Here is a 20286-nt window from a genome sequence, read left to right as displayed (position 1 = left end):
ATTTGCTTGCGTGTTTCTCAGGTATTAAGTATTCCATGTTCCACATCATTGCTCATCAAGCTTATTCCAATAGCTTCCTCACCATCCTTCCAACATCTTGGAATCCTTTTTCCTCTTCCTTTCTTACTATCTACCACTATTCTTATCTGGATCCTGGATTATTGCCTCAGCCTTCCTGCTTTCCTTCATGTTTCTCTTTGATTCCATTCCTACCAGGAAGCTAAAGTGATCTTTCTAAAATTTTAATTGGATTTACCTGTCTGTTTAAAATCATTCAGCAGCTCCTCATTCTCTTTGTGAAAAGTTCTGAATTCTTCACCATGGCTTATGACATCCCTTAATACCTGAATCCTGCTTACTTGCCTAGCTTCATTCTATCCCTCTTCTCCTTCTTCCATCAGGACAATCCCAACGTATGGAACTTCTTGCCTTGCTTTCTGGATCTTTGTACTTGTTTTCTCTGCCTGAAGCCATTCTCTTGGCTAACTTGTACTCATCTTTTATGTTCCAACTTAAATTTAGTTTCTTGGGAAGCACATGCGTAGTACTTGGTTAGTACTCTGCCTTCATCAGTTCTCCATTCATGCTTATAGGATGGAATACAAAGAGCACAGGCTGTGGATTGGGGGTGGGAAGGGCAAGGTTTGACTCCTAATTTGTTAAGAGATTTGGGGGATGTAAAATTAACCTCTTCAGGCCCTATTTTCTTCATCTCTAAAATGGGATAATGATGCCTTTTTTTTTTTTTTTAACAAGCCCATTAAAAGAATTCATAATAAAATATACATTAAAAAGGATTTTGGCCGGCGGCGGCCGGGAGGGCTACCGCGGACTCCGCTTCCCGGTGCGCCGCGCGAGGCGGCGGGCTATTAAAAAAAAATAAAAATAAAAAAAATAAAAAGGATTTTGTAACCACTAAAGCACCTTGCTCGTATAATTCGCTTCTGCTGTTAGTACTACTGCTGCTGCTACTATTTCTCTTTTCTTCCCCTGCAATGATCCACTCCAGTCTTTGTACAGTGTTTTACATGGGACTTGTTTTTCTAGGGGATGAAGACTTTACCAAAGAGATAACAGAGCTATTTTCCCAGCTGCATGTTTCCTCCAAACCAGAGAAACTTGCCAGGGTAAGTTTTTCCTCTTGGTGAGTTTCAGTTTTTTACATACATATATTTAGTGGATAAAGAATGTAAGGTTGTAAATTCCTGGCAAGAATGTCACCAACACCAAGGGTACATTCTGAGATCCATACCTTGTATCCTCTTCTTGGTTTCACAGGTTAGTGTGCTAAACTCACACTGCGCTTCCCACCCCCAACGCCCCTACACGTCTGCCATCCTCACCTGTTTTCATATGGATTGTTTTGCTTGTCTAAAAGCTTAAATTAGGCCCCAGCCATTGGTTGTGCTCACCAGCCATTGTGATACCAATGGGCTAGTTCTCTATTGAGGTCTCACTCTGTTGACGTTCTCAGGGCTCTGAGTGATTCACAGATGATGGCATGACCCCTGCAATTAGGTAGCTAGAGGTTGCCATTTCCCAGAACCCAGTAACTCAGATAATGACCATTTAGCTTGTGGAAATGAGAGTTCTTGGCCTGGACCTTGCTCTTTGGTGGTGGTGCCTGAGCTGTCGTCACACAACTGGAGCATGGAAGGACTTTGGTCAGAGCTCAGAGTGGGTTGGGAGAGACTGTTAGCAGAGTAGGACCCGCCTACCATTTACGCCAGTGTGCCAGCTCTTGGGAACTATTCTCTGGGTCTTGGGCTGCCTGCTGCCTCTTCACTCTTTTCTCCTAATCTCGAGAAACGTCTTAGAATCAGCAGCAGGTACACATTGCTTCCTGGCCAGGGAGAACTTACAGCCATTAAATAGACATCAGAGTCATCTCTTGCATACCCCAGGGTAAGAAATATGATGCTTGAGGGAAGTTATGCATTGCTCTGTCATTACCAGTGAAAATGCTGCATTCTCCAAGAAAGCTTTCAGCACCTCGCCTTAGCAGCTCCTCTCCCTCATCTTGTCTATAGCATTTTATAGCTTGGATCATAATGTTTTTGTTTTGGAAATAATATCCAGCTTAGAAAAAAGTTGCAAGAATAGTACAAATAGCCATTCATATACCTTTTATGCAGATGTACCTGATAACATTTTACTTCATTTACTTAATCATTTGTGCTTGCAAATATGTTCTCTTTTTCTATCCCTTTCTCTCTACCTCCCTCATACACACATGCACACACATGTTATAACTATTGTTGGGATTATTTCTGGCCCTGTCATGTGCAATGCAGGGTCTTTAGTTCCACAACCAGGGATCAAACCCATGCCCTCCACAGTGAAAGCACGGAATCTTAACCACTGGACTGCCAGGGAAGTCCCTGGGACTATTTTTTTTAGAGTAAATTATAAGTATGATAGCCCTGTACTCCTAAATATTTCAATATGTGTCTCTTAAGAATATGGATATTCCCTTACATAACCACACTAATTATCAACTGCAATAAATTTAACATTGATACCATACTTTAGTCTGTTGTCTGCATTCCAGTTTTGTCATGACCTGATAATGTCCTTCATTTTTTTCCTCTAATGTTGGAGCAAGAACATGATCATAAATTGTATTTCTTTGTCACATACTCTGTCTCTCTTAATCTGTATTTGCTTTGTTTTTGTTTGTTTAGTCTCCTTTAATATGGAATAGTCCTTAGCCTTTCTTTGTCCTTTATGATTTTGACATTTTTGAGAAATACAAGCCCCTTCTCCCTTTATAGAAGTAGAGTATTCCTTACTTGAGGGTTGTCTGATGTTTTCTCATGATTAAAGTCAGGTTATGCATTCTCAGCTGAAAGAGCTCATAAATAATGTTGTATCCTGCACAGGGTACAACATATCTCGAGGCACATGATGTCCATCTGTCCCTGATTGGTGGGGTGTTGTCTGATTTCTTACTGTATGGTTATGATTTTGTTCCTGTGCTGCTAATGAGCTTTCTGTGGGGAGACATTTTTAAGACCATACAAATACCCTGCTGCTCATAATTTAGCATTCTAGATTTAGCAACTATTCATGATTCTTGATGCACCAGTCTTTACTGTGAGGATTGCCAAATGATGATTTGTTTCAATCCCAGTACATGCTTCACATTTACCAGTTGGCTGTCAGCATTCTGCTGAAGAGTTAAGAACTTTCCCTTCTCCCTTTGTCTCTTTATTATCTGTTATTGGTATGGTCTCATGGGTTTCTATTTTTTTCCCCATTGGTTTGTAATTCATTACTGTCCTTAATTACTTTGGTGTTCAAATTGTCCTTCAAGCTGACTCCTGTGTGATGTGTCCCTATTAGTCTTTGAGTACTTCCTTATTTGGGGGCATAACAAGATCTTGTGCCTTCCATATTTCTCCCTAGAATCAACCTGAAATTCAAGGAGCCATGGTTCCTTTTTGCTATTTCAAGCCAAAACTTGGGTGCTAGATGTATTCATTGCTTAGGGTATCTTTGCTTCTAGGCTTGTTGGCAGAGCTGTGTGTGTGTGTGTGTGTGTGTGTGTGTGTGTGTGTGTTTGTTGGCAGAGCTGTGTGCATGTGTTAAGTTGCTTCAGTCGCATCCAGCTCTTTGTGACCCTAAGGACTATAGCTCACCAGACTCCTCATCCATGGGATTTTCCAGGCAAGAATACTAGAAGGGATTGCCATGCTCTCCTCTAGGGGATCTTCCCAACCCAGGGATCGAACCTGTGAGTCTTATGTCTCTTGAGTTGGCAGGCAAGTTCTTTACCAGTAGTGCCACCTGGGAAGCTGCAGAGCTAGGAAATGTATTTAACTACACACATGTGCACCACCCTGTGTATATGCATAAGTGTATGCATGTGTGTAAATGTGTATACTTATATACTTATTTTAGAGATCATGAGTTCATACCAATAACCCCAGTTTCAGTCCATTTTTATGGGTTCTTCCTTGCCTCTCCCCATTTTACATTTGTCTCTTTCACAGTAAGAACTCTGTCTCCCAGTAACATTACCACACTTTCTACTTTCCTCTATTCTGTAATGCATTTGAAATGTATGCTTGCCCATACTACTATAAAACCAATCTACAAAAAAATTTATGATTTATTTACTGTCTCCTCTGGTTAATTTGATTTCATCTTTGAATATGTAGAGTATTAACATGTTTTCAAGTCACAACTTCAAAAAAATATACACAGAAGTGTCGCTCCCTCTCAATTCCTATCTACTCCATTCTCCACTCTCCTTTTATATTTTGAACTTTCTTGTTTTCCAGCATATCCTTCCTATGTTTCTTTTTTAGATAAGAGATATATGTTTTTAATCTCCTTCTTATATAAAAGTATACATACTATATGTATACTCCATGTAGCACTTTATTCACTTAACTGTGCAGATGTACTTCATAAAATTATCATTGGTTCTTATTTGTTTTTAAATGTGTGTATCTTACCTCCCATTCTAACAGTTAAATTTCGTCAAGGCTGGATCTGTGATATGCTTTATTGTTCTTAAGATCCCACCTCTGCCATCTTACTTTCTGTGCAGTCTTAAACAAGTTGCTCAATCTCTCTGTGCCTCAGCTTCTCTGTCTGTGAGGCAGGGATAATGTAGGGTTCCTGTAAAGATTTAATGTGTTAATACACACAGAGCTCTTAAAAGTGCCTGGCCCATAGTAAATATACATTGTTTATGGTCCTGAAGAAGCTATCTCAGTGTGTTATACATTTAGATGTTCAATAAATATATGTTTACAATAAACCTTTATTTTGCTAGGTGCTAGGGAAAAAGTAATGAAAGAGACATAGATTCTTTGCTCAAAGAGATTATAATAATAAGTTATTAGTCCTAGTCATTCTCTGAAAGCAGTTTTCATATTGTTTATATTTTGGGTTTTGAGACTTAAGATATACAATGATTAAGGATAAGGGCCTGATTATTTCCAGGAATTTATATGAGAGTCTGTATGATTCAGAGGAAAAGCAATGAAGTAAAAATCTGAAAGCACAATTCTGATTCTTATTCTGACCCTCACATGTGATGTGGGCAAATCCCATTCCTTCTTCAGGCCTCACTTTTTTTAAGCAAAATAAATAAATAAATAAGCTGTTGCAGAAGCTAGGCTCAAAGGTGCCTTTTAATTTTTAGGTCTTCCCTAATGGCTCAGTGGTTAAATAATGTGCCTGCAGTGCAGGAGTTGCAGGTTGTATCACTGGGTCGGGAAGATCCCCTGGAGGAGGAAATGGCAACCCACTCCAGTATTCTTGCCTGAAAAATCCCACAGACAGAGGAGCCTGGTGGGCTACAGTCCATGGGGTTGAAAAGAGTTGGACATGACTAAGCATGAGCCTAGAGGCTCAGATGGTAAGGAATCTGCCTGCAATGCAGGAGACCTGGGTTTGATCCGTGGGTCAGGAAGATCCCCTGGAGAAGGGAATGGCTGCAAACTCCAGTTCCCTTGCCTGGAGAATTCCATGGACAGGAGAGTGACAGCTTATGGGCTATAGTCCATGGGGTTGCAAAGAGTCGGACACAACTGAGCAACTGACAACAGCAACAAGCACTGATGAGTCTAGATCTCAGACTAGTTCCAGACTGATCTGGGTGTGGAGGGTGGCTACCGTTGGTATTTTTTTGAAAAGGATGATAAATTACACTGAGTTGATACAATAGACTGTAATAACATCACTTAATGTATTTATTACTAGAGAGGTTATTTTAAGTATATATTATGCCTACTAAAATGATTCTTAAGTATGTTAAATTTATAGTATCAGTTTTCTTTCTATTTTATATGGCCTTATCTCTTTATTTTTCTTTTTTCCATCTCACATAAATCAGTGTCTGTTTTTTCCTCTCATTTTATCTCCTCAAAGAAATTGTAAAGATTTTCACATATATTTAGACTATTCATCAACTGTTAGAATTCTTAACAGCCTCATCTTTCACTGTTCTCTTCTATATAAATTTTACCTCCCCAACCTCATCTTTTATCACACTTCTCCCATATTGGCCTTGGTTCTGTTCCTTGAATATACCAATTTGGTTTCCCTCTGCTTATGTCTCTCATTGTCTAAATATTTTATATGGCTAATACCTCTTACATTTCATAATTCAGCTCAGATATTGCTCCTCAGAGATTTCCTGCCCACCCAAATGGAATCTGCTTTCTACTCACCCACTCTACACTCTTTAGCACTCCATTTTATTTTCTTCACGCATTTACATGTTTGCTTGTTAATTGTCCTTTGGTAGTAGAATAAAGATCAGGGCCATAGTTTGTGTTAGTCACTATATTCCCAGCATCTAGGACAGTATGTGCTACATATTTGTAACAAATGAATGAATGTGCCCTGTTATCTGGTCTTACCAGTTATCTGACAGTTTTCTCAGTACACCTTGTGTTTTCTTGCTTCCAAACCTTTATATAGTTAATGTGTTTATTTATTTTTTAATTTTGAAGGTTAATGCATAAGTAGTGGGAAGGTTATAGATCAGAGCCAGATTATACCTGAGGGACTTCTGGGAGTCCCTGTATTACAGGGGAAAGAACCTTGAAGTGAATGTCGAGTACATAGATTCTACTCTAGCTCATTCATGTGTACCCTTGGTTATGGCACCACTTATTGATCCTTAAAGGCTCAGCCCTAATACTATGTCTGTAATAAAGCCTGCAATTCTCTCAGTTTTCAGTTGGAATGACTCTCAAGGTCTTCTTTGGATTCCTATTGCTTAGTTACAACTCTGAACACATTCTGTCTATATAAAGTCACTCAAGTGGGTTAACTCATGTAATGACAGTAAACATTTCCTTAGAAACCTGGACTCTCTCAGTTGCAAATGACAGAAACTTAAGTCAGACTGGATTAAGAGAAAGGCATATTTATTAGCTCAAGAAACTAGAAAGCTGGGGCTTCCTTGGTGGCTCAGTGGTAAAGAATCTGCCTGCCAATGCAAGGAGACCTGGGTTCAGTCACTGGGTTGGGAAGATCCCTTGGGGAAGGAAATGGCAACTCACTCCAGTATTCTTCCCTGGGAAATCCCATGGACTTAGGAGCCTGGTGGGCTACAGTCCATGGGTTGCAAGAGTCCACAACCTAGCAACCAAACAACAACAAGTTGAAAAGGTATTTAGGGGACTGTAGGCATACATAAAAGGGTTGTTGAGGTGCCCATCTCCTGAGATGTCTTTGAAAGTTACTTGGAGCAGACAGTGTTTGGATGGAGAATTGAAAGAAAATTGAGTTGCCTTGATTTAAGGGGGAAAAATGGGAAAGACACTCTGGACTAAGTAAATAACATGAAAGAACAGGCACATTACCGGACATTATTATCAGTTCATAAAGTAGAAAGTGGTGAGAGAAGTTGGAGAGGTAGGTAGACTAGATCATGGGCACTTTTTAGATCATGTCAAAGAGCATGATCTAGTTGATGGGGAGCTATTGAAGAGAAGCGGAGAAATCAGCTATGGGCTTAGATAGGTCACTGGTACCACTGTGGAAGATGGATTTTAAGATGAGCCAAATTGGAAGCAGGGAGACCAGAGTGCTATTGCCATAAAGTATATCTGGACTCCTGTGGTGGTAACAGGAAGAGGAGAGGCAAATTGGAGAAATACGTAGGCTAAAATCAGACCATGTTGGTGCTTGGAAAGGAAGAATCTAGGATGGCTCAGGTATTTTGGCTTGGATGACTGGTGGTTCTTCTAAAGCTCAAGGGAATAAGAGAAGATGAAAAAATTAGGGGTAGGGAGAGAAAGATGACATTTAATTAAATTTTGTCCATGTTATACATGATACAGATGCCATAGGATATCCTGATATGTATGTCAAGCAAGGAGTTGGAATATGTTGTTTTCAGGAGAAGTTAGTGCTGGAGATAAGGATTCAGGAGTCAGCAGCAGATAGGGAATAGTTAAAATTACTGAGTTAGGACTGATGGAGAGAGAAGAGAGTAGGGTGAGAGAAGTAGAGAGCCATGACTGCTATTTGGTTTGATCAGTACTGACTAGGAAGGGGTATGGGGGACTTTCTAGAGGGATGGGAATGTTCTGTATCTTGATCTGGGTCACATAAACATAAATGTGTACACATGTAACCTGTCATACTCTGAAAATTTGTGCACTTTATGTAAGTTACACCTGAGTTTAAAAACAGCCAAAGGATTAGAGAATTCAAGAGGGAATGAGTGGTCATAGATGTTAAGAGTTTTATAGAGATCTGGTGAGTTCAGCACTGAGAAGTTCAATAGTATGTTCGGGTGAGAACAAGAACGCTGACTTCCATTGTGCTAATATGTTTCTGGTGGAGGCACAGGAATCTTGGTGAGCTAAATTAAATTGCTGATGGACTATACAGCTATCCCTTGACAGCCTCAGAAGTATCCTGCTTCCAGGGACCCCTCTTGATACCAAAATTCAGGGATGCTCAATTCCCTGATACAAAATGGTGTAATATTTGCATATAACCCATGTACATCCTCTAGTATATGTTAAATCATCTCTTGATTACTTATAATACCTAATACAGTGTAAATGGTGTGTATATAGTTGTAAAAGCAATATAAATGCTGTTGAAGTTGCCAGCCTTTGGCAAACTCGGGTTTTGCTTTTTGGAACTTTCTGGATTTTTTTTTTTTCTGAATATTTTCAGACCATGGTTGATTAACTCTGAAGATGTGGAGCCTGTGGATATAGAGGGCTGACTGTAATCTTTTTCTTATTTAGGCAAGAAATACAGCCTATGAGTGGATCAGGACATCTCTGGCCAAACCGTTGAAAGAGAAGGAAGAAGGAGAAAAACAGTTGGAAGCAGAAAACACTGAACAGATCAATAACAAATCAATAGAGGTAAAATGAAAACAACTAAGGCTTTTTTTTTTTTTTAATTTGAGATGGGAGTATCGTAAGAGAAGGCCCTAAGCAATTTCTATTTTTGTTGTACTGCTATCCATAATTTCTACTTTGTGATCCAAGATCCCAGCATCTTAGTTCCAAACTATAGGATGGAAAGAGTGAAGAAAAAGAGGCAAAGGGTGCATGTGTGTGGCGTCATGAGAACGTTCCCAGAAGCTAACATCTGACACTTTTTATTCTAATCGTTTGACTAAAACTTGGTCACATGGTCACACTTCATGGGAGCCTCTTTTTTACCTCTGTGAGCCCAGTTATAAAATTATGTAACAACTCTAGAAGAAGAGGAGGTTTATTGACGGGCAGATACTAGTCTTCGTTGCTTTCAAGGTACTGAATACTTCAGTATGGGAGAAGCAAGGTGGTGTCATTTCCTCTTGTATAAAAAAAGCCAAGTGCTCAGACTTGTTATGCTTTGTTTTGTTTTCCATCCAGGATATCCATGCATTTGCAATCCGAAGCCTAGCAGAACTGACTGCCTGCTCAATTGAACTTTTTCACAAAACAGCGGCTCTGGTTCTACATGGCCGGAAACAGGAAGCAACAACCATAGAAAGGAGCAGAGCCCTTTGCCAGTAAGTGTAATAAGTATCCCTCTAAAAGGAAGCATATTGCTGTAAGAGTTTTCTCAGTTTTCTTTCCAAAGTTTTAGAAACTTTCCTCTCAATAAGATGTTATTCACGTTGCACCATTCACATCTTTGAGGTTTATTTTGGATTTTGTTTATTTTCATTGAGCCTTAAATCTGCATTAGAAATTTACCCTTTTTAATTAACCAACTCATACTCTGAAAACTATTTATTTCCCCAGATTATTGGCCTTATTTGGAGTAGAATTGTACATAAGTGAAAACAGAAAATAGTTCTGAGAACCTCAGTTTTTTTAAATTTTTTAAAAAAATTATTTATTTTTGGTTGTGCTGAGTCTACATTGCATAACAGTTGCCAGATTTTGAGTGCTAACTATATGCCAGGTACCATGCTAAGTGAAGTGAAGTGAAGTCGCTCAGTCGTGTCTGACTCTTAGTGACCCCATGGATGGCAGCCTACCAGGCTCCTCTGTCCATGGGATTTTCCAGGCAAGAGTACTGGAGTGGGCTGCCATTGCCTTCTCCATGCTAAGGGATACATGTAAATGTATCATTAGTAATCTTTAAAACAAACTTTAAGATAAGTGATCAGTCCAGCTTTAAAAATGAGGAAACACAGACTTAAGTAAATTGCCAAGTTTTGCAGACTGGGATTTAAACCCAGGTCTAAGTTTCAAACCCTTTTTTTTTTTTTTTTTTGGTTTGTTTTTTATTATATTGATGATTTTGAACAAAATTTTTAAAAATAATAGAATGTAGATAATCACAGGAGGAAAAAAAAAACCCTACTGTTTTCTATAGTCACAAGAGGGAGAAAACAAAATCCTACTGTTTTCTAACTAAATCTCCCAAAAAAATAATGAGAATTTTCATTGGGAAAAAAACGTGAGTGAGAGTGTCTAGTGTATTAGGATTAGAAGAGACCCTTGATGGTCTCTGGGCCTCTTCTTCACTACACTTTTGCTGCCCCTCTACAACATCCCATAAGGAGGGGGCTTAGTCTTGTTTTAAACATTTTTAGGATGAGAAGTGAAGTTGCTCAGTCATGTGCGACTCTTTGCGATCCCATGGACTATAGCCGACCAGGCTCCTCCATCCATGGAATTGTCCAGGCAAGAGTTCTGGAGTGGTTTGCCATTTCCTTCTCCAGGGGATCTTCCCTACCTGGAGGTCGAACCCAGGGCTCCTGCATTACAGGCAGACACTTTACTGTCTGAGCCACCAAGGAAGCCCCATCCTTAGGATGAGGGATTCACAAACCTACAGCATCCTGTTCTTTGGGAAAGTAGCTATTTCCACTGCTTGGAATGCTTTTCAAGTCATGGCTCTTCCCCTCACTGAATTCAGTTTTTACTTCTAAGAGGTTCCTTTTTTCACCTCCAGTCTAAAATGCTATCTTCAACCATTTTCTCATTCTTTTTTCCCCTCTGACTGTTTCAGTATCACATAGATCAATTTAACTTCCTCAAGGTTTGGATTTATATTTTATTTATTTATTTATTAAGATTTATTTATTTATTTTATTTTTGGCTGCATTGGGTCTTCATTGCTGTGCACAGGCTTTCTCTAGTTGTGGCAAGTTGGGGGCTACCCTTCAGTGTGGTGTGCAGTGTTCTCATTACAGTGGCTTCTCGTTGCAGATCTCAGGCTCTAGGCGCCTGGGCTTCAGTAGTTGTGGTTCACAGGCTTAGTGACTCTAGGGCATGTGGGGTCTTCCTGGACCAGGGATTGAACCTGTGACCCATACGTTGGCAGGTGGATTCTTAACCACTTGACCACCAAGGAAGCCCATTTTGTTTTGTTTTTTAATTTTTTTAATTAAAAAAAAGTTTTATACAGTTTTTAAAGATTACCTTTAAAAAGTGTAAAGATTCACAGTTATTACAGAATATTGGCTTTATTACCCATGTTGTATAGTACATCCTTGAGCCTGTCTTAACACCCAATAGTTTGTACTTCCCACTCCCTCACCTACATATTGCCCCTCCCTCCCTCTCCCTACTGGTAACCACTGTGTTCTCCATATATGTGAGTCTGCCTCTGGTTTATTTTATTCAATAGTTGTATTTTTTTTATTCCATATATGTGATATCATACAGTATTTGTCTTTCTCTATCTGACTTGTGTCCTCTTAGTCCATCCATGTTGCTGCAAATGGCAGAATTTCATTCTTTGTTTATGGCCAAGTAGTATTCCATTGTGTATGTATACTGCATCTTTATCCATTCATCTGTTGATAGACACTCAGGTCACTTCCATATCTTGGCAATTATGAATAATACTGTTATGAACATTGGAGTGCATGTATCTTTTTGAGTTAGTGTTTTTGTTCTTTTTTGATATATACCCAGGAGTGGAATTGTTGGGTCACATGGTAGTCCTATTTTTAGTTTTTTGAGAAAACTATACTATTCCCACAGTGGCTACACCAATTTACATTGCCACCATCAGTTACAAGGGTACCCCTTTTTCCACATTGTTGCTAACATTTGTTATTTGTGTTCTTTTTGATGACAGCCATTCTGACAGGATATCTCATTGTAGTTTTCTAAAAAAATTTTAAATTTTTAAAAATTAAAAAAACTTTCATTGGAGTGTAGTTGATTTACAGTGTTGTACTAGTTTCAGGGGTACAGCAAACTGAATCAGCTGTGCATATGTCCACTTTTTTTTTTTTTTAAGATTCTTTTCCCATGTAGGCCATTAGAGTACTAAGTAGAGTTCCTTGTTCTATGTATAGCAGGTTATTATTAGTTATGTATTTTATATATAGTAGTATGTATACATCAGTCCCAATCTTCCAGTTTATCCCTCACCACCCTGGTAACCATAAGTTTGTTTCCTATATCCATGACTCTACTTCTGTTTTGTAAATAAGTTTTTTTTAAGATTCCCCATATAAGTGATACCATATTTGTCTTTTTGTATCTGACTTATTTCACTCAGTGTAATGTTACTGTCTTACTGTGGCTTTGATTTGCCTTTTCCTGATATATTTTTGAATTCTTTATTTTCTTAGCTCATATCACCATTAGTGCATATTATGTATATATAAATATATCTATATGTTTATGTGTCTATGTATAAATGTATACATACATAACTATAAACATATACAAATACCCATCTCTTTCTATATTTATAGTCTCCCTCTTAATCAGCAAGTAAGTCAGAATTCATGAACACTGGTACTTTGCTTGTTTACTAATATATCCCCAGTGCTCAGAAGTACCTGGCACACAGAAGCCTTTCAGTATGTGTTGAATGAATGAATAAATATTTAACTATTTTTCTAAATGAAAAGTAGGATCTTTCAGGTACTACCTTGTATCCTTAAAATGTATCTTAGTTATTTCCTTTGATTTAATTTGAAAGCATAGTTTTTTCCAGAGAATTTTGTAGAAAAATATTTCTCTAAGGACTAAACCTTCTCTTCCTGTAGTATGGGCCTCCAAATACTTGCTTTAAAAGCTGCCTTCTTTCACATTTAGTATCAGGTGTGGGTTTTTTTGTTTTTTGTTTTTTCTGGTAGTAGCTTTATTTTAAAAAACAGAGAGAAAATAATAAAACAGAAAAGAACCCTTCTCTTTTCCCTTCTTTTCTAGGATGACAGTTTTGTTGTGTAAAGAATTGTCCTGTCTGTCTAAAGAGTTCACCACCTGCCTAACAACTGCTGGGGTAAGAATTCATGACCTTTATTGGGCTAATGTCTGTTTTGTTTTGTTAAAACAGACATTTTTAAATGTTTTAACAGACATTTAAATTTAAAAGAGGCATATCTTAAAAATTTGCCGATTTAAGTGTACGTTTTAGTGATTTTTAATATATTTACAGAGCTGTGTAGCCATCACCATAATCTAATTTTAGATCTTTTTCATCACCTCTCAGAAAACCTCACACCATTAGCAATCACTTACTTTTCCCTTACCCTCTATATACTTCTAACCTTAAGCAACATTAATATATTTTCTGTCTATAGATTGGCCTATTCTGGGCATTTACTATAAATGGGATCACTCAGTATTGTGGTGTTTTGTGTCTGGTTTCTTTCACTTGTTTGTGGTGGTTTAGTTGCTAAGTTGTATCTGACTCTGCGACCTCATGGACTATAGCCCACCAGGCTCTTCTGTCCATGGAATTTCTTAGGTAAGAATACTGGCATGGGTTGCCATTTCCTTTTCCAGGGGATCTTCCTAACCCAGGGATCAAACCTGCGTCTCCTTCCTGACAGGCAGATTCTTTACCACTGAATCACCTGGGAAGTCCTTCTTTCACTTAGCATAATGTTTTTGAGATTTGTCCACATTGTATCAGTATTTCCTTTTTATTACTAAATAGTACTCGTATTTTATGGATATATCTTATTTATCTGTTCATCAGTTGATAGACATTCGGATTGTCTATGCTTTTTGATTATAATGAATGTTGTTACTATAAACATGCATATATGTTTTTATTTCTCTTGGGTGGATAGTTAGGAGTAGAATTTCTGGGTCATATGGGTAATACAGACCATTAAGGAACTGTCATACTGTTTTCCAAAGTAGTTGTACCATTTTACACCCCTGCCAGCAATGTATGAGGGTTCCAGTTTCTCCACATCCTTGTTGACACTTGCTATTTTCTGTTTTGTTTTTAAAAATTTTACCTGAGCTAGTAGGTGTGAAGTATTATCTCATTATTGTTGTTGTTTTTTTTTTTTTGCATTTCCCTGTTGGCTAATTATGTTGAGCATCTTTTCATGTGCTTGTTAGCAATTTGTATGTCTTTGTTAAAGAAATGTCATTTCAAGTCCTTTGCCTCTCTTTAAGGTTATCTTTTTATTGTTAGTTTCTAAATTGGGATGTTTATTATTTCTTATTTATTCTGATTTTAATTACTTGTCTTTTATTATTTACGATTTATTATTGAGTTATAGGGGGCTTCCCTGTAACTCAGACAGTGAAGAATCTACCTGCAATGTAGGAGACCTGGGTTTGATCCCCGGGTTGGGAAGATCCCCTGGAGAAAGGAATGGCAACCCACTCCAGTATTCTTGCATTGAGAATCCCACAGACAGAGGAGCCTGGTGGGCTACAGTTCATGGGGTTGTAAAGAGTCAGACATGACTGAAGGAGATGGTGAAGGACAGGGAAGCCTGATGTGCTGCCATCCATGGGTTGCAAAGAGTCAGACATAACTGAGCAACTGAACAACATTGAGTTATAGAAGTTCTTTAGTTTTTCTAGATACAAATTCCTTTCAAATATATGATATGCACATGTTTTCTGCCAGTCCATGGGCTATTCTTTCACTTTCTTGATAGTGAATAGTGATATAATCCAAATTGTCAATATTCTCTTTTATCACTTGTTCTTTTGGTATTGTATCTAAAGAATCATTGCCTCACCCAAGATTATGAGGATTTATTCATGTTTTTTTCCTAAGACTTCTGTGTTGCAGCTCTTATGTTTATGTCTGTTATCCATTTTTTTGTGTAGGATGTGAGGTAGGGGCCCAACTTTATTTTTTTTTGCGTGTGGATATCCAGTATTCCCAGCACCGTTTGTTGAAAAATTTTCCTGTTTTGAATTGTCTTAGCCCCTCTCTGTCTAATATCAACTGACTGTAGACATGTGGATTTCTTTCTGGACTCTTATTTCTGTTGCATTGATCTGTATGTATCTTTATGCCAATATAGACTACTGTAGCTTTGTAGTAGGTTTTGAAATCAAGCAGTGTAAGTTTTCCAACTTTGTTATTCTTTTTCAAGACTTTTTTTTTGGTCTGTTTTGGGCCCTGTGCAATTACATCTGAATTTTAGGATCAGTTTGTCTACATCTAATTGAATTTTGCAACTCATTTTTGTTCTTTTATATACAATCTTCAGTATATTTTGTGCTGCTCTCCTGAGACCTGTGATGAGAATGTAGACTTTATAAGATAAGAATTCCGAAGTTTGACTCTAGTCTTAAGGGCAGCACCTTACTTTGACTATGGTAACTCTAATATTTTGCAGTTGCCAGCCAGTAGAAGAGTTGTAGTTAAAGCTAAAGTTTTTTTTTTGTTTGTTTGTTTTGTTCTGGTTTAAGGAATTGTAAAAATTTACTGAAGGTGTGTGAACTAAGGAAGATGATTCAGACATCAGTAATCATGAATTGGGACAAAATCAAGGGCGTTTTAAATGGACAAATAAAAATCATTTTGTAGTAAACCAAGCTCATCCATACAGAGAACAGATAGGTGGTTGCCAGAGGCAAGTGGTGGGGCTGGCCCACATGGGTAAAGTGAGTCAAAAGATGCAAACTTTCAGTTATAAATAAATAATGTACAGCATTGGGGATGTAATGCACAGCATGGTGTCTGTAGTTAATAGTGCCTATTGCATATTTGAAAGTTGCTAAGAGAGTTTTTAAAAGTTCTCATCACAAGAAAAAAATGATTTATGTATAGTGATAGATGTTGACTGGTCTTACTGTCCTCATTTTGCTGTGTATGCAGATAACAATCATTATGTTGTACATCTGCAAAAATACCTGCAGTTTATATACTGTTTTATGTCAGTTATACCTCAATTGAAAAAAAATCAGCTTGTGGTAAGTATCAGTATGGCAGCAAAGTTATTCTGGGCCTTTACATTTATTTTAGTTAAGAGCATGGCCCAAATTAATTTTTCTCACTTTGAGTTTAGATTTTTCCTGTAGGGGACTATTCTGTTATATAGCTTCTTTTTTCCTCTTAGTATTTTCTTTAAAAGAATTTCTGGGTTTCCTAAAGTTAATCTTCTGAGGCTAAATTTTTCCATGTATTTCATAAAGATGTCACAGCAAGTTGGTTCTGAGGTGCTAGCTAATACATGGAAGTATTAAATTTGCATTATTTGTTTTCATGTTTTCCAAATGGTGTATCTTAAAAAATCAATTGAGTCTTTTGAGCACAAGTTTTATATCTGCAAATTTTGTTTTAAAATTTTTTCTGGTTTTCATGGTCAAATAGACCATTTCTATCCCCTTCTGAAATGAAGATACTTTTTAAAGTCAGTAAAAACTACGAAGGAGTACACTCTCAACTTGGATATCACAGAAGGATAGAAAGAAGGAAATTTAAAGTCCTTCCTGATCTGATTCAGACTTTTTCTATGCTTATATTTATGTATGGGTGTGTATGGGTGTGTTTCAAAGTGGGGTCATACTTTACCTGTTTTTTCTTTTTTAAATATGCTATGCTCCCTTAACATATTATCCTTTGTTCTAGGTTAAGGAAAAGGCTGACGTCCTTAATCCATTAATCACTGCAGTATTTCTAGAGGTTAGTAGTACTAATTATTATTGTTATTTTTTAAGTCTCTAACTTCTAGGGCATTGTGTATTAATAACTCTTCTTAAGTGTTTTTTTTTTTGGTGGGGGGGCTTCCCTTGTGGCTCGGCTGGTAAAGAATCCACCTGCAATGTGGGAGACCTGGGTTCAGTCCCTGGGTTGGGAAGATCCCCTGAAGAAGGGAAAGGCTACCCACTCCAGTATTCTGGCCTGGAGAATTCCATGGACTGTATAGTCCATGGGGTCGCAAAGAGTTGGACATGACTGAGCGACTTTCACTTCACTTCTAAGTTTTATTTTTTGGCTTTTTTTAAACTATTTTAGCTGTGTTGATGCAGGTATGACCAAAATGATGTATATTTGATACATATTTCCTGTCCTTTAATTACAAAGCATAAAGATGCCAGGTAAAGTGCAGAGGAAGAAGCAGTTAGGCTGTCATTACTTAGTATTACCCCTTGGTAATTAGTGGACAATTCTCAGTAATGAAACATCTTCTGGAGACCAGGTGGTAAACATGAGGGGCTGGAAATTACAAATAGGCTAGTATTGCTACTTGAAGGGCTAAGGTTCATGCAGAGGAGATTAGTTACAAAACAAAAATAAAACATTTTGTCTTTTTCCTTGCCTGGGAATTTTCTTTATTTTGTCAAAAGGGTACATGTGTTTATATACCCCTTTTCAATTCATTAGATTTAAGGAGGTGGGTGGTTTAAATCCATGGATGGATTATAGTCCCTCCATATGGGATGCTTTCTGGATTCCGTGGTTTAAGAACTCTATCTTGTAAATTAATTGTGCAAAAATTTAGATGTTTGATTACCTATTTAAAGCATATTATCTAAGTCTAAGGGGAAAAATACATTTGATAATCAGTTAGGTTTTAAATATGAATTAAATATTTTTGCCACCAGACTGTTACTTCTTTAGTTTTAGATTCTTTTAATATTACCAATGAGGGAATGCCTTTCATTCCTTAACTGAATCATTTTCCTTTAATAGTCAAAGAAATCATTCTGATCACTTAAGCAATTAAATATGTTTATGATTTAATAGATGACAGAGGGGTATAGATGAAAGGAGCTTGCAAACCAGGAGCCCAGTCCTGTTCTGGATCTCCCCTGATTTGCAGTATGATCATGGACCGGGCATTTACCTTCTTGGCAGTCTTGTTATATTTATATACAGAATAAGAGATTTAACTAGATGTGTTGTGAGGTCTCTTTTGGCTTGAAAGTTTGGCATCAGATGTCACATTGAAGTTAAAATAACCATTTAAATTATGCTACTGATAAATCAAAAAAGGGTTAACACACTTGATATGGGTACCCTTCTGCTATTTTTGAGTTGGTTGTTCTTGCTTATAGATTTGAACACTCTTGTCCTTGAAATTATACTTTTTTTTTTTTTTTAATGTAATGAACTCTGTTCTTCTAGAAAGTCAGAACTTGTCAGATATTAATGAAGTCTGGTAAAGTCTGGGCATAATGAATCCTAGCTTTTCATAAATATATCTCTTGTACTAGACAGAAACATATCTGTACTTTATCATCTTTAAAAGTAGTATTCTTTGTTTATACTTGTGAGCACCTGTCGCATGTTCACAACTGTGCTGAGTCCATGGAAGAGGAGCAGTCACAACGGACTATAAATTCTGTTGATTTAGAATTCATAGCCTTCTGAAATCCTCTTTGAGTAATTGAGTAAAATGCTTGTGACAGGATTTACCCACTCATTCAAGGAATCAGTAAGCTTTGAATGCTGAATTTGAGCATGATGCCAAAAAATGGCTGTTATTTTTGATGGACCAGTTGGACAAAAATGGTGACATTCTTTTTTTTGTGCTATCATATCATCTTAAGAGCTGGATCATTCTTTTCCTTTTAACTTCAGTGCAATGATTAAGTCTGTATTCTTATTTGCCAGGCTATAGATTGAGTTAGATTATAAAAATTAGTTTGGTTTTTGTTGTCTTATATTTTCTCTTTTAAGAGACAGCAATATTTTCATTTTCTTATTTTTCATTTCTTATCCCTGTAGGCATCAAACAGTGCTTCCTACATTCAGGATGCCTTTCAGCTACTTTTACCTGTATTGGAGATCTCTTTTATTGAGAACAAGACTGAATTACCAGAGGCATGAGCTTCATGTCCAGAGGCCTTTGTCCGAACATTGAGGAACAGAGAAGATTCTACCTGAGACTTGTGATGGCTGAGAAATGCCACTCACTTCTGGGTAGCCCTGCAGAAGTGAGGGAGAAAGGTTATTTTGGTATATAAAAATGCTGGCAGGAGAGCAGATTTGAAGGAAGTTTGTTGTCTTCACTGCTTGACTGAAGTATTCAGGTCCTCACACTGCTCTTCCCAGTTGTTATAATTAATAAATTATTTGAAAAGAAACTTTTATAGACAGTTCAAAAATAATAGCTCCAGGTGAAAGTTAATGGGATACTCAGGCAAAGATATTGATCTTTCTTTGGCAATATGTAAAACACTAATATTTTTGTCATGGATGTCATTTTATAGTCCATGGATATAATTGGTTGTTAAGCAAGAGGAAAAGAAATTAAAAAAAGGAAAAGGAATTCAGTATTTTGGAATTTATGTGCTTGATCTGTTAATGCCATTTTCTTTCTCCTTTCTATAATAAAATCTATTGCTTTTAAGAAAACTGAGTATGTATAAACTCTGTAGTGATTGCCCTTGATTACATGGATTTTTGGAATTGGCTAGAAAATTTCATCTACTCTTTAATTCTCAGTGGCATTGAGGAGAAGCTTATGGAATATACCTACCTATAGCCACATTAATTAACTATAGCCAAGTGTCCTTTGACTTCAAGTTGCTCTCCTGTCCCACAATGGTAAGCTTCAAATTGTTGTTGCCTCCCACTCTACCGGATTCAAGACAAAGAAATGCAATTTGGAGAAACAGTTCCATGTTTGTAGATATTCTGAGTTTCTAGGATGTTTTTCACTCATACCCTGTATGCAGGATGAATTCTGTAATAGCTAGCTCCAAAGGAGGGTTGAAGCTCTTTCAGTGATGGAGATTTTGTTACTTGGTTGAAATGGATTGTAGAGTCCCATGAAAATGATGTTCATGTATAATAGGATTAAGACACAGTATATTTTTCTTCATTTTTTTTTGGTTTCTTTTAATGTATTCTTTAGCATGTTTATAAATATAACTTTTATCCTTCAGATTCTAAGCCTTCTTTTGCTTTCTTCAGCAATTTAAAAGATTTATAAGTCCTCTGGAAAATCCCATGGACGCAGGAGCCTGGTAGGCTGCAGTCCATGGGGCCGCTGAGAGTTGGACACGACTGAGCGACTTCACTTTCACTCTTCACTTTCATGCATTGGAGAAGGAAATGGCAACCCACTCCAGTGTTCTTGCCTTCAGAATCCCAGGGACCGGGGAGCCTGGTGGGCTGCCATCTATGAGGTCTCACAGAGTCGGACACAACTGAAGCGACTTT

The 20286-nt window shown here is 37.5% G+C and overlaps 1 protein-coding gene across 3 annotated transcripts in view; it reads left to right on the top strand.

The window, feature by feature from the left end:
• The window catches only part of FAM114A2 (family with sequence similarity 114 member A2), a 35106-nt gene extending 15096 nt beyond the window's left edge, over positions 1 to 20010 (top strand). For all 3 annotated transcript variants that reach the window (XM_061424119.1, XM_061424120.1, XM_061424118.1), the window contains exons 9-14: positions 1048 to 1127; positions 8736 to 8858; positions 9357 to 9496; positions 13116 to 13188; positions 16744 to 16797; positions 18847 to 20010. In XM_061424119.1, coding sequence (XP_061280103.1) covers positions 1048 to 1127; positions 8736 to 8858; positions 9357 to 9496; positions 13116 to 13188; positions 16744 to 16797; positions 18847 to 18948 — 572 coding nt within the window. In that variant the 3' untranslated portion in view covers positions 18949 to 20010. The remainder of the gene's footprint in view (positions 1 to 1047; positions 1128 to 8735; positions 8859 to 9356; positions 9497 to 13115; positions 13189 to 16743; positions 16798 to 18846) is intronic.
• The last annotated feature ends 276 nt before the right edge of the window (positions 20011 to 20286 follow it).

Source organism: Bos javanicus, chromosome 7, assembly GCF_032452875.1.
Source record: "Bos javanicus breed banteng chromosome 7, ARS-OSU_banteng_1.0, whole genome shotgun sequence".
NCBI classification, from domain to species: Eukaryota; Metazoa; Chordata; class Mammalia; order Artiodactyla; family Bovidae; genus Bos; species Bos javanicus.
The sequence above is the reverse complement of the archived record's forward strand: the minus strand, read 5'-3'. Positions and strand labels throughout refer to the sequence as shown.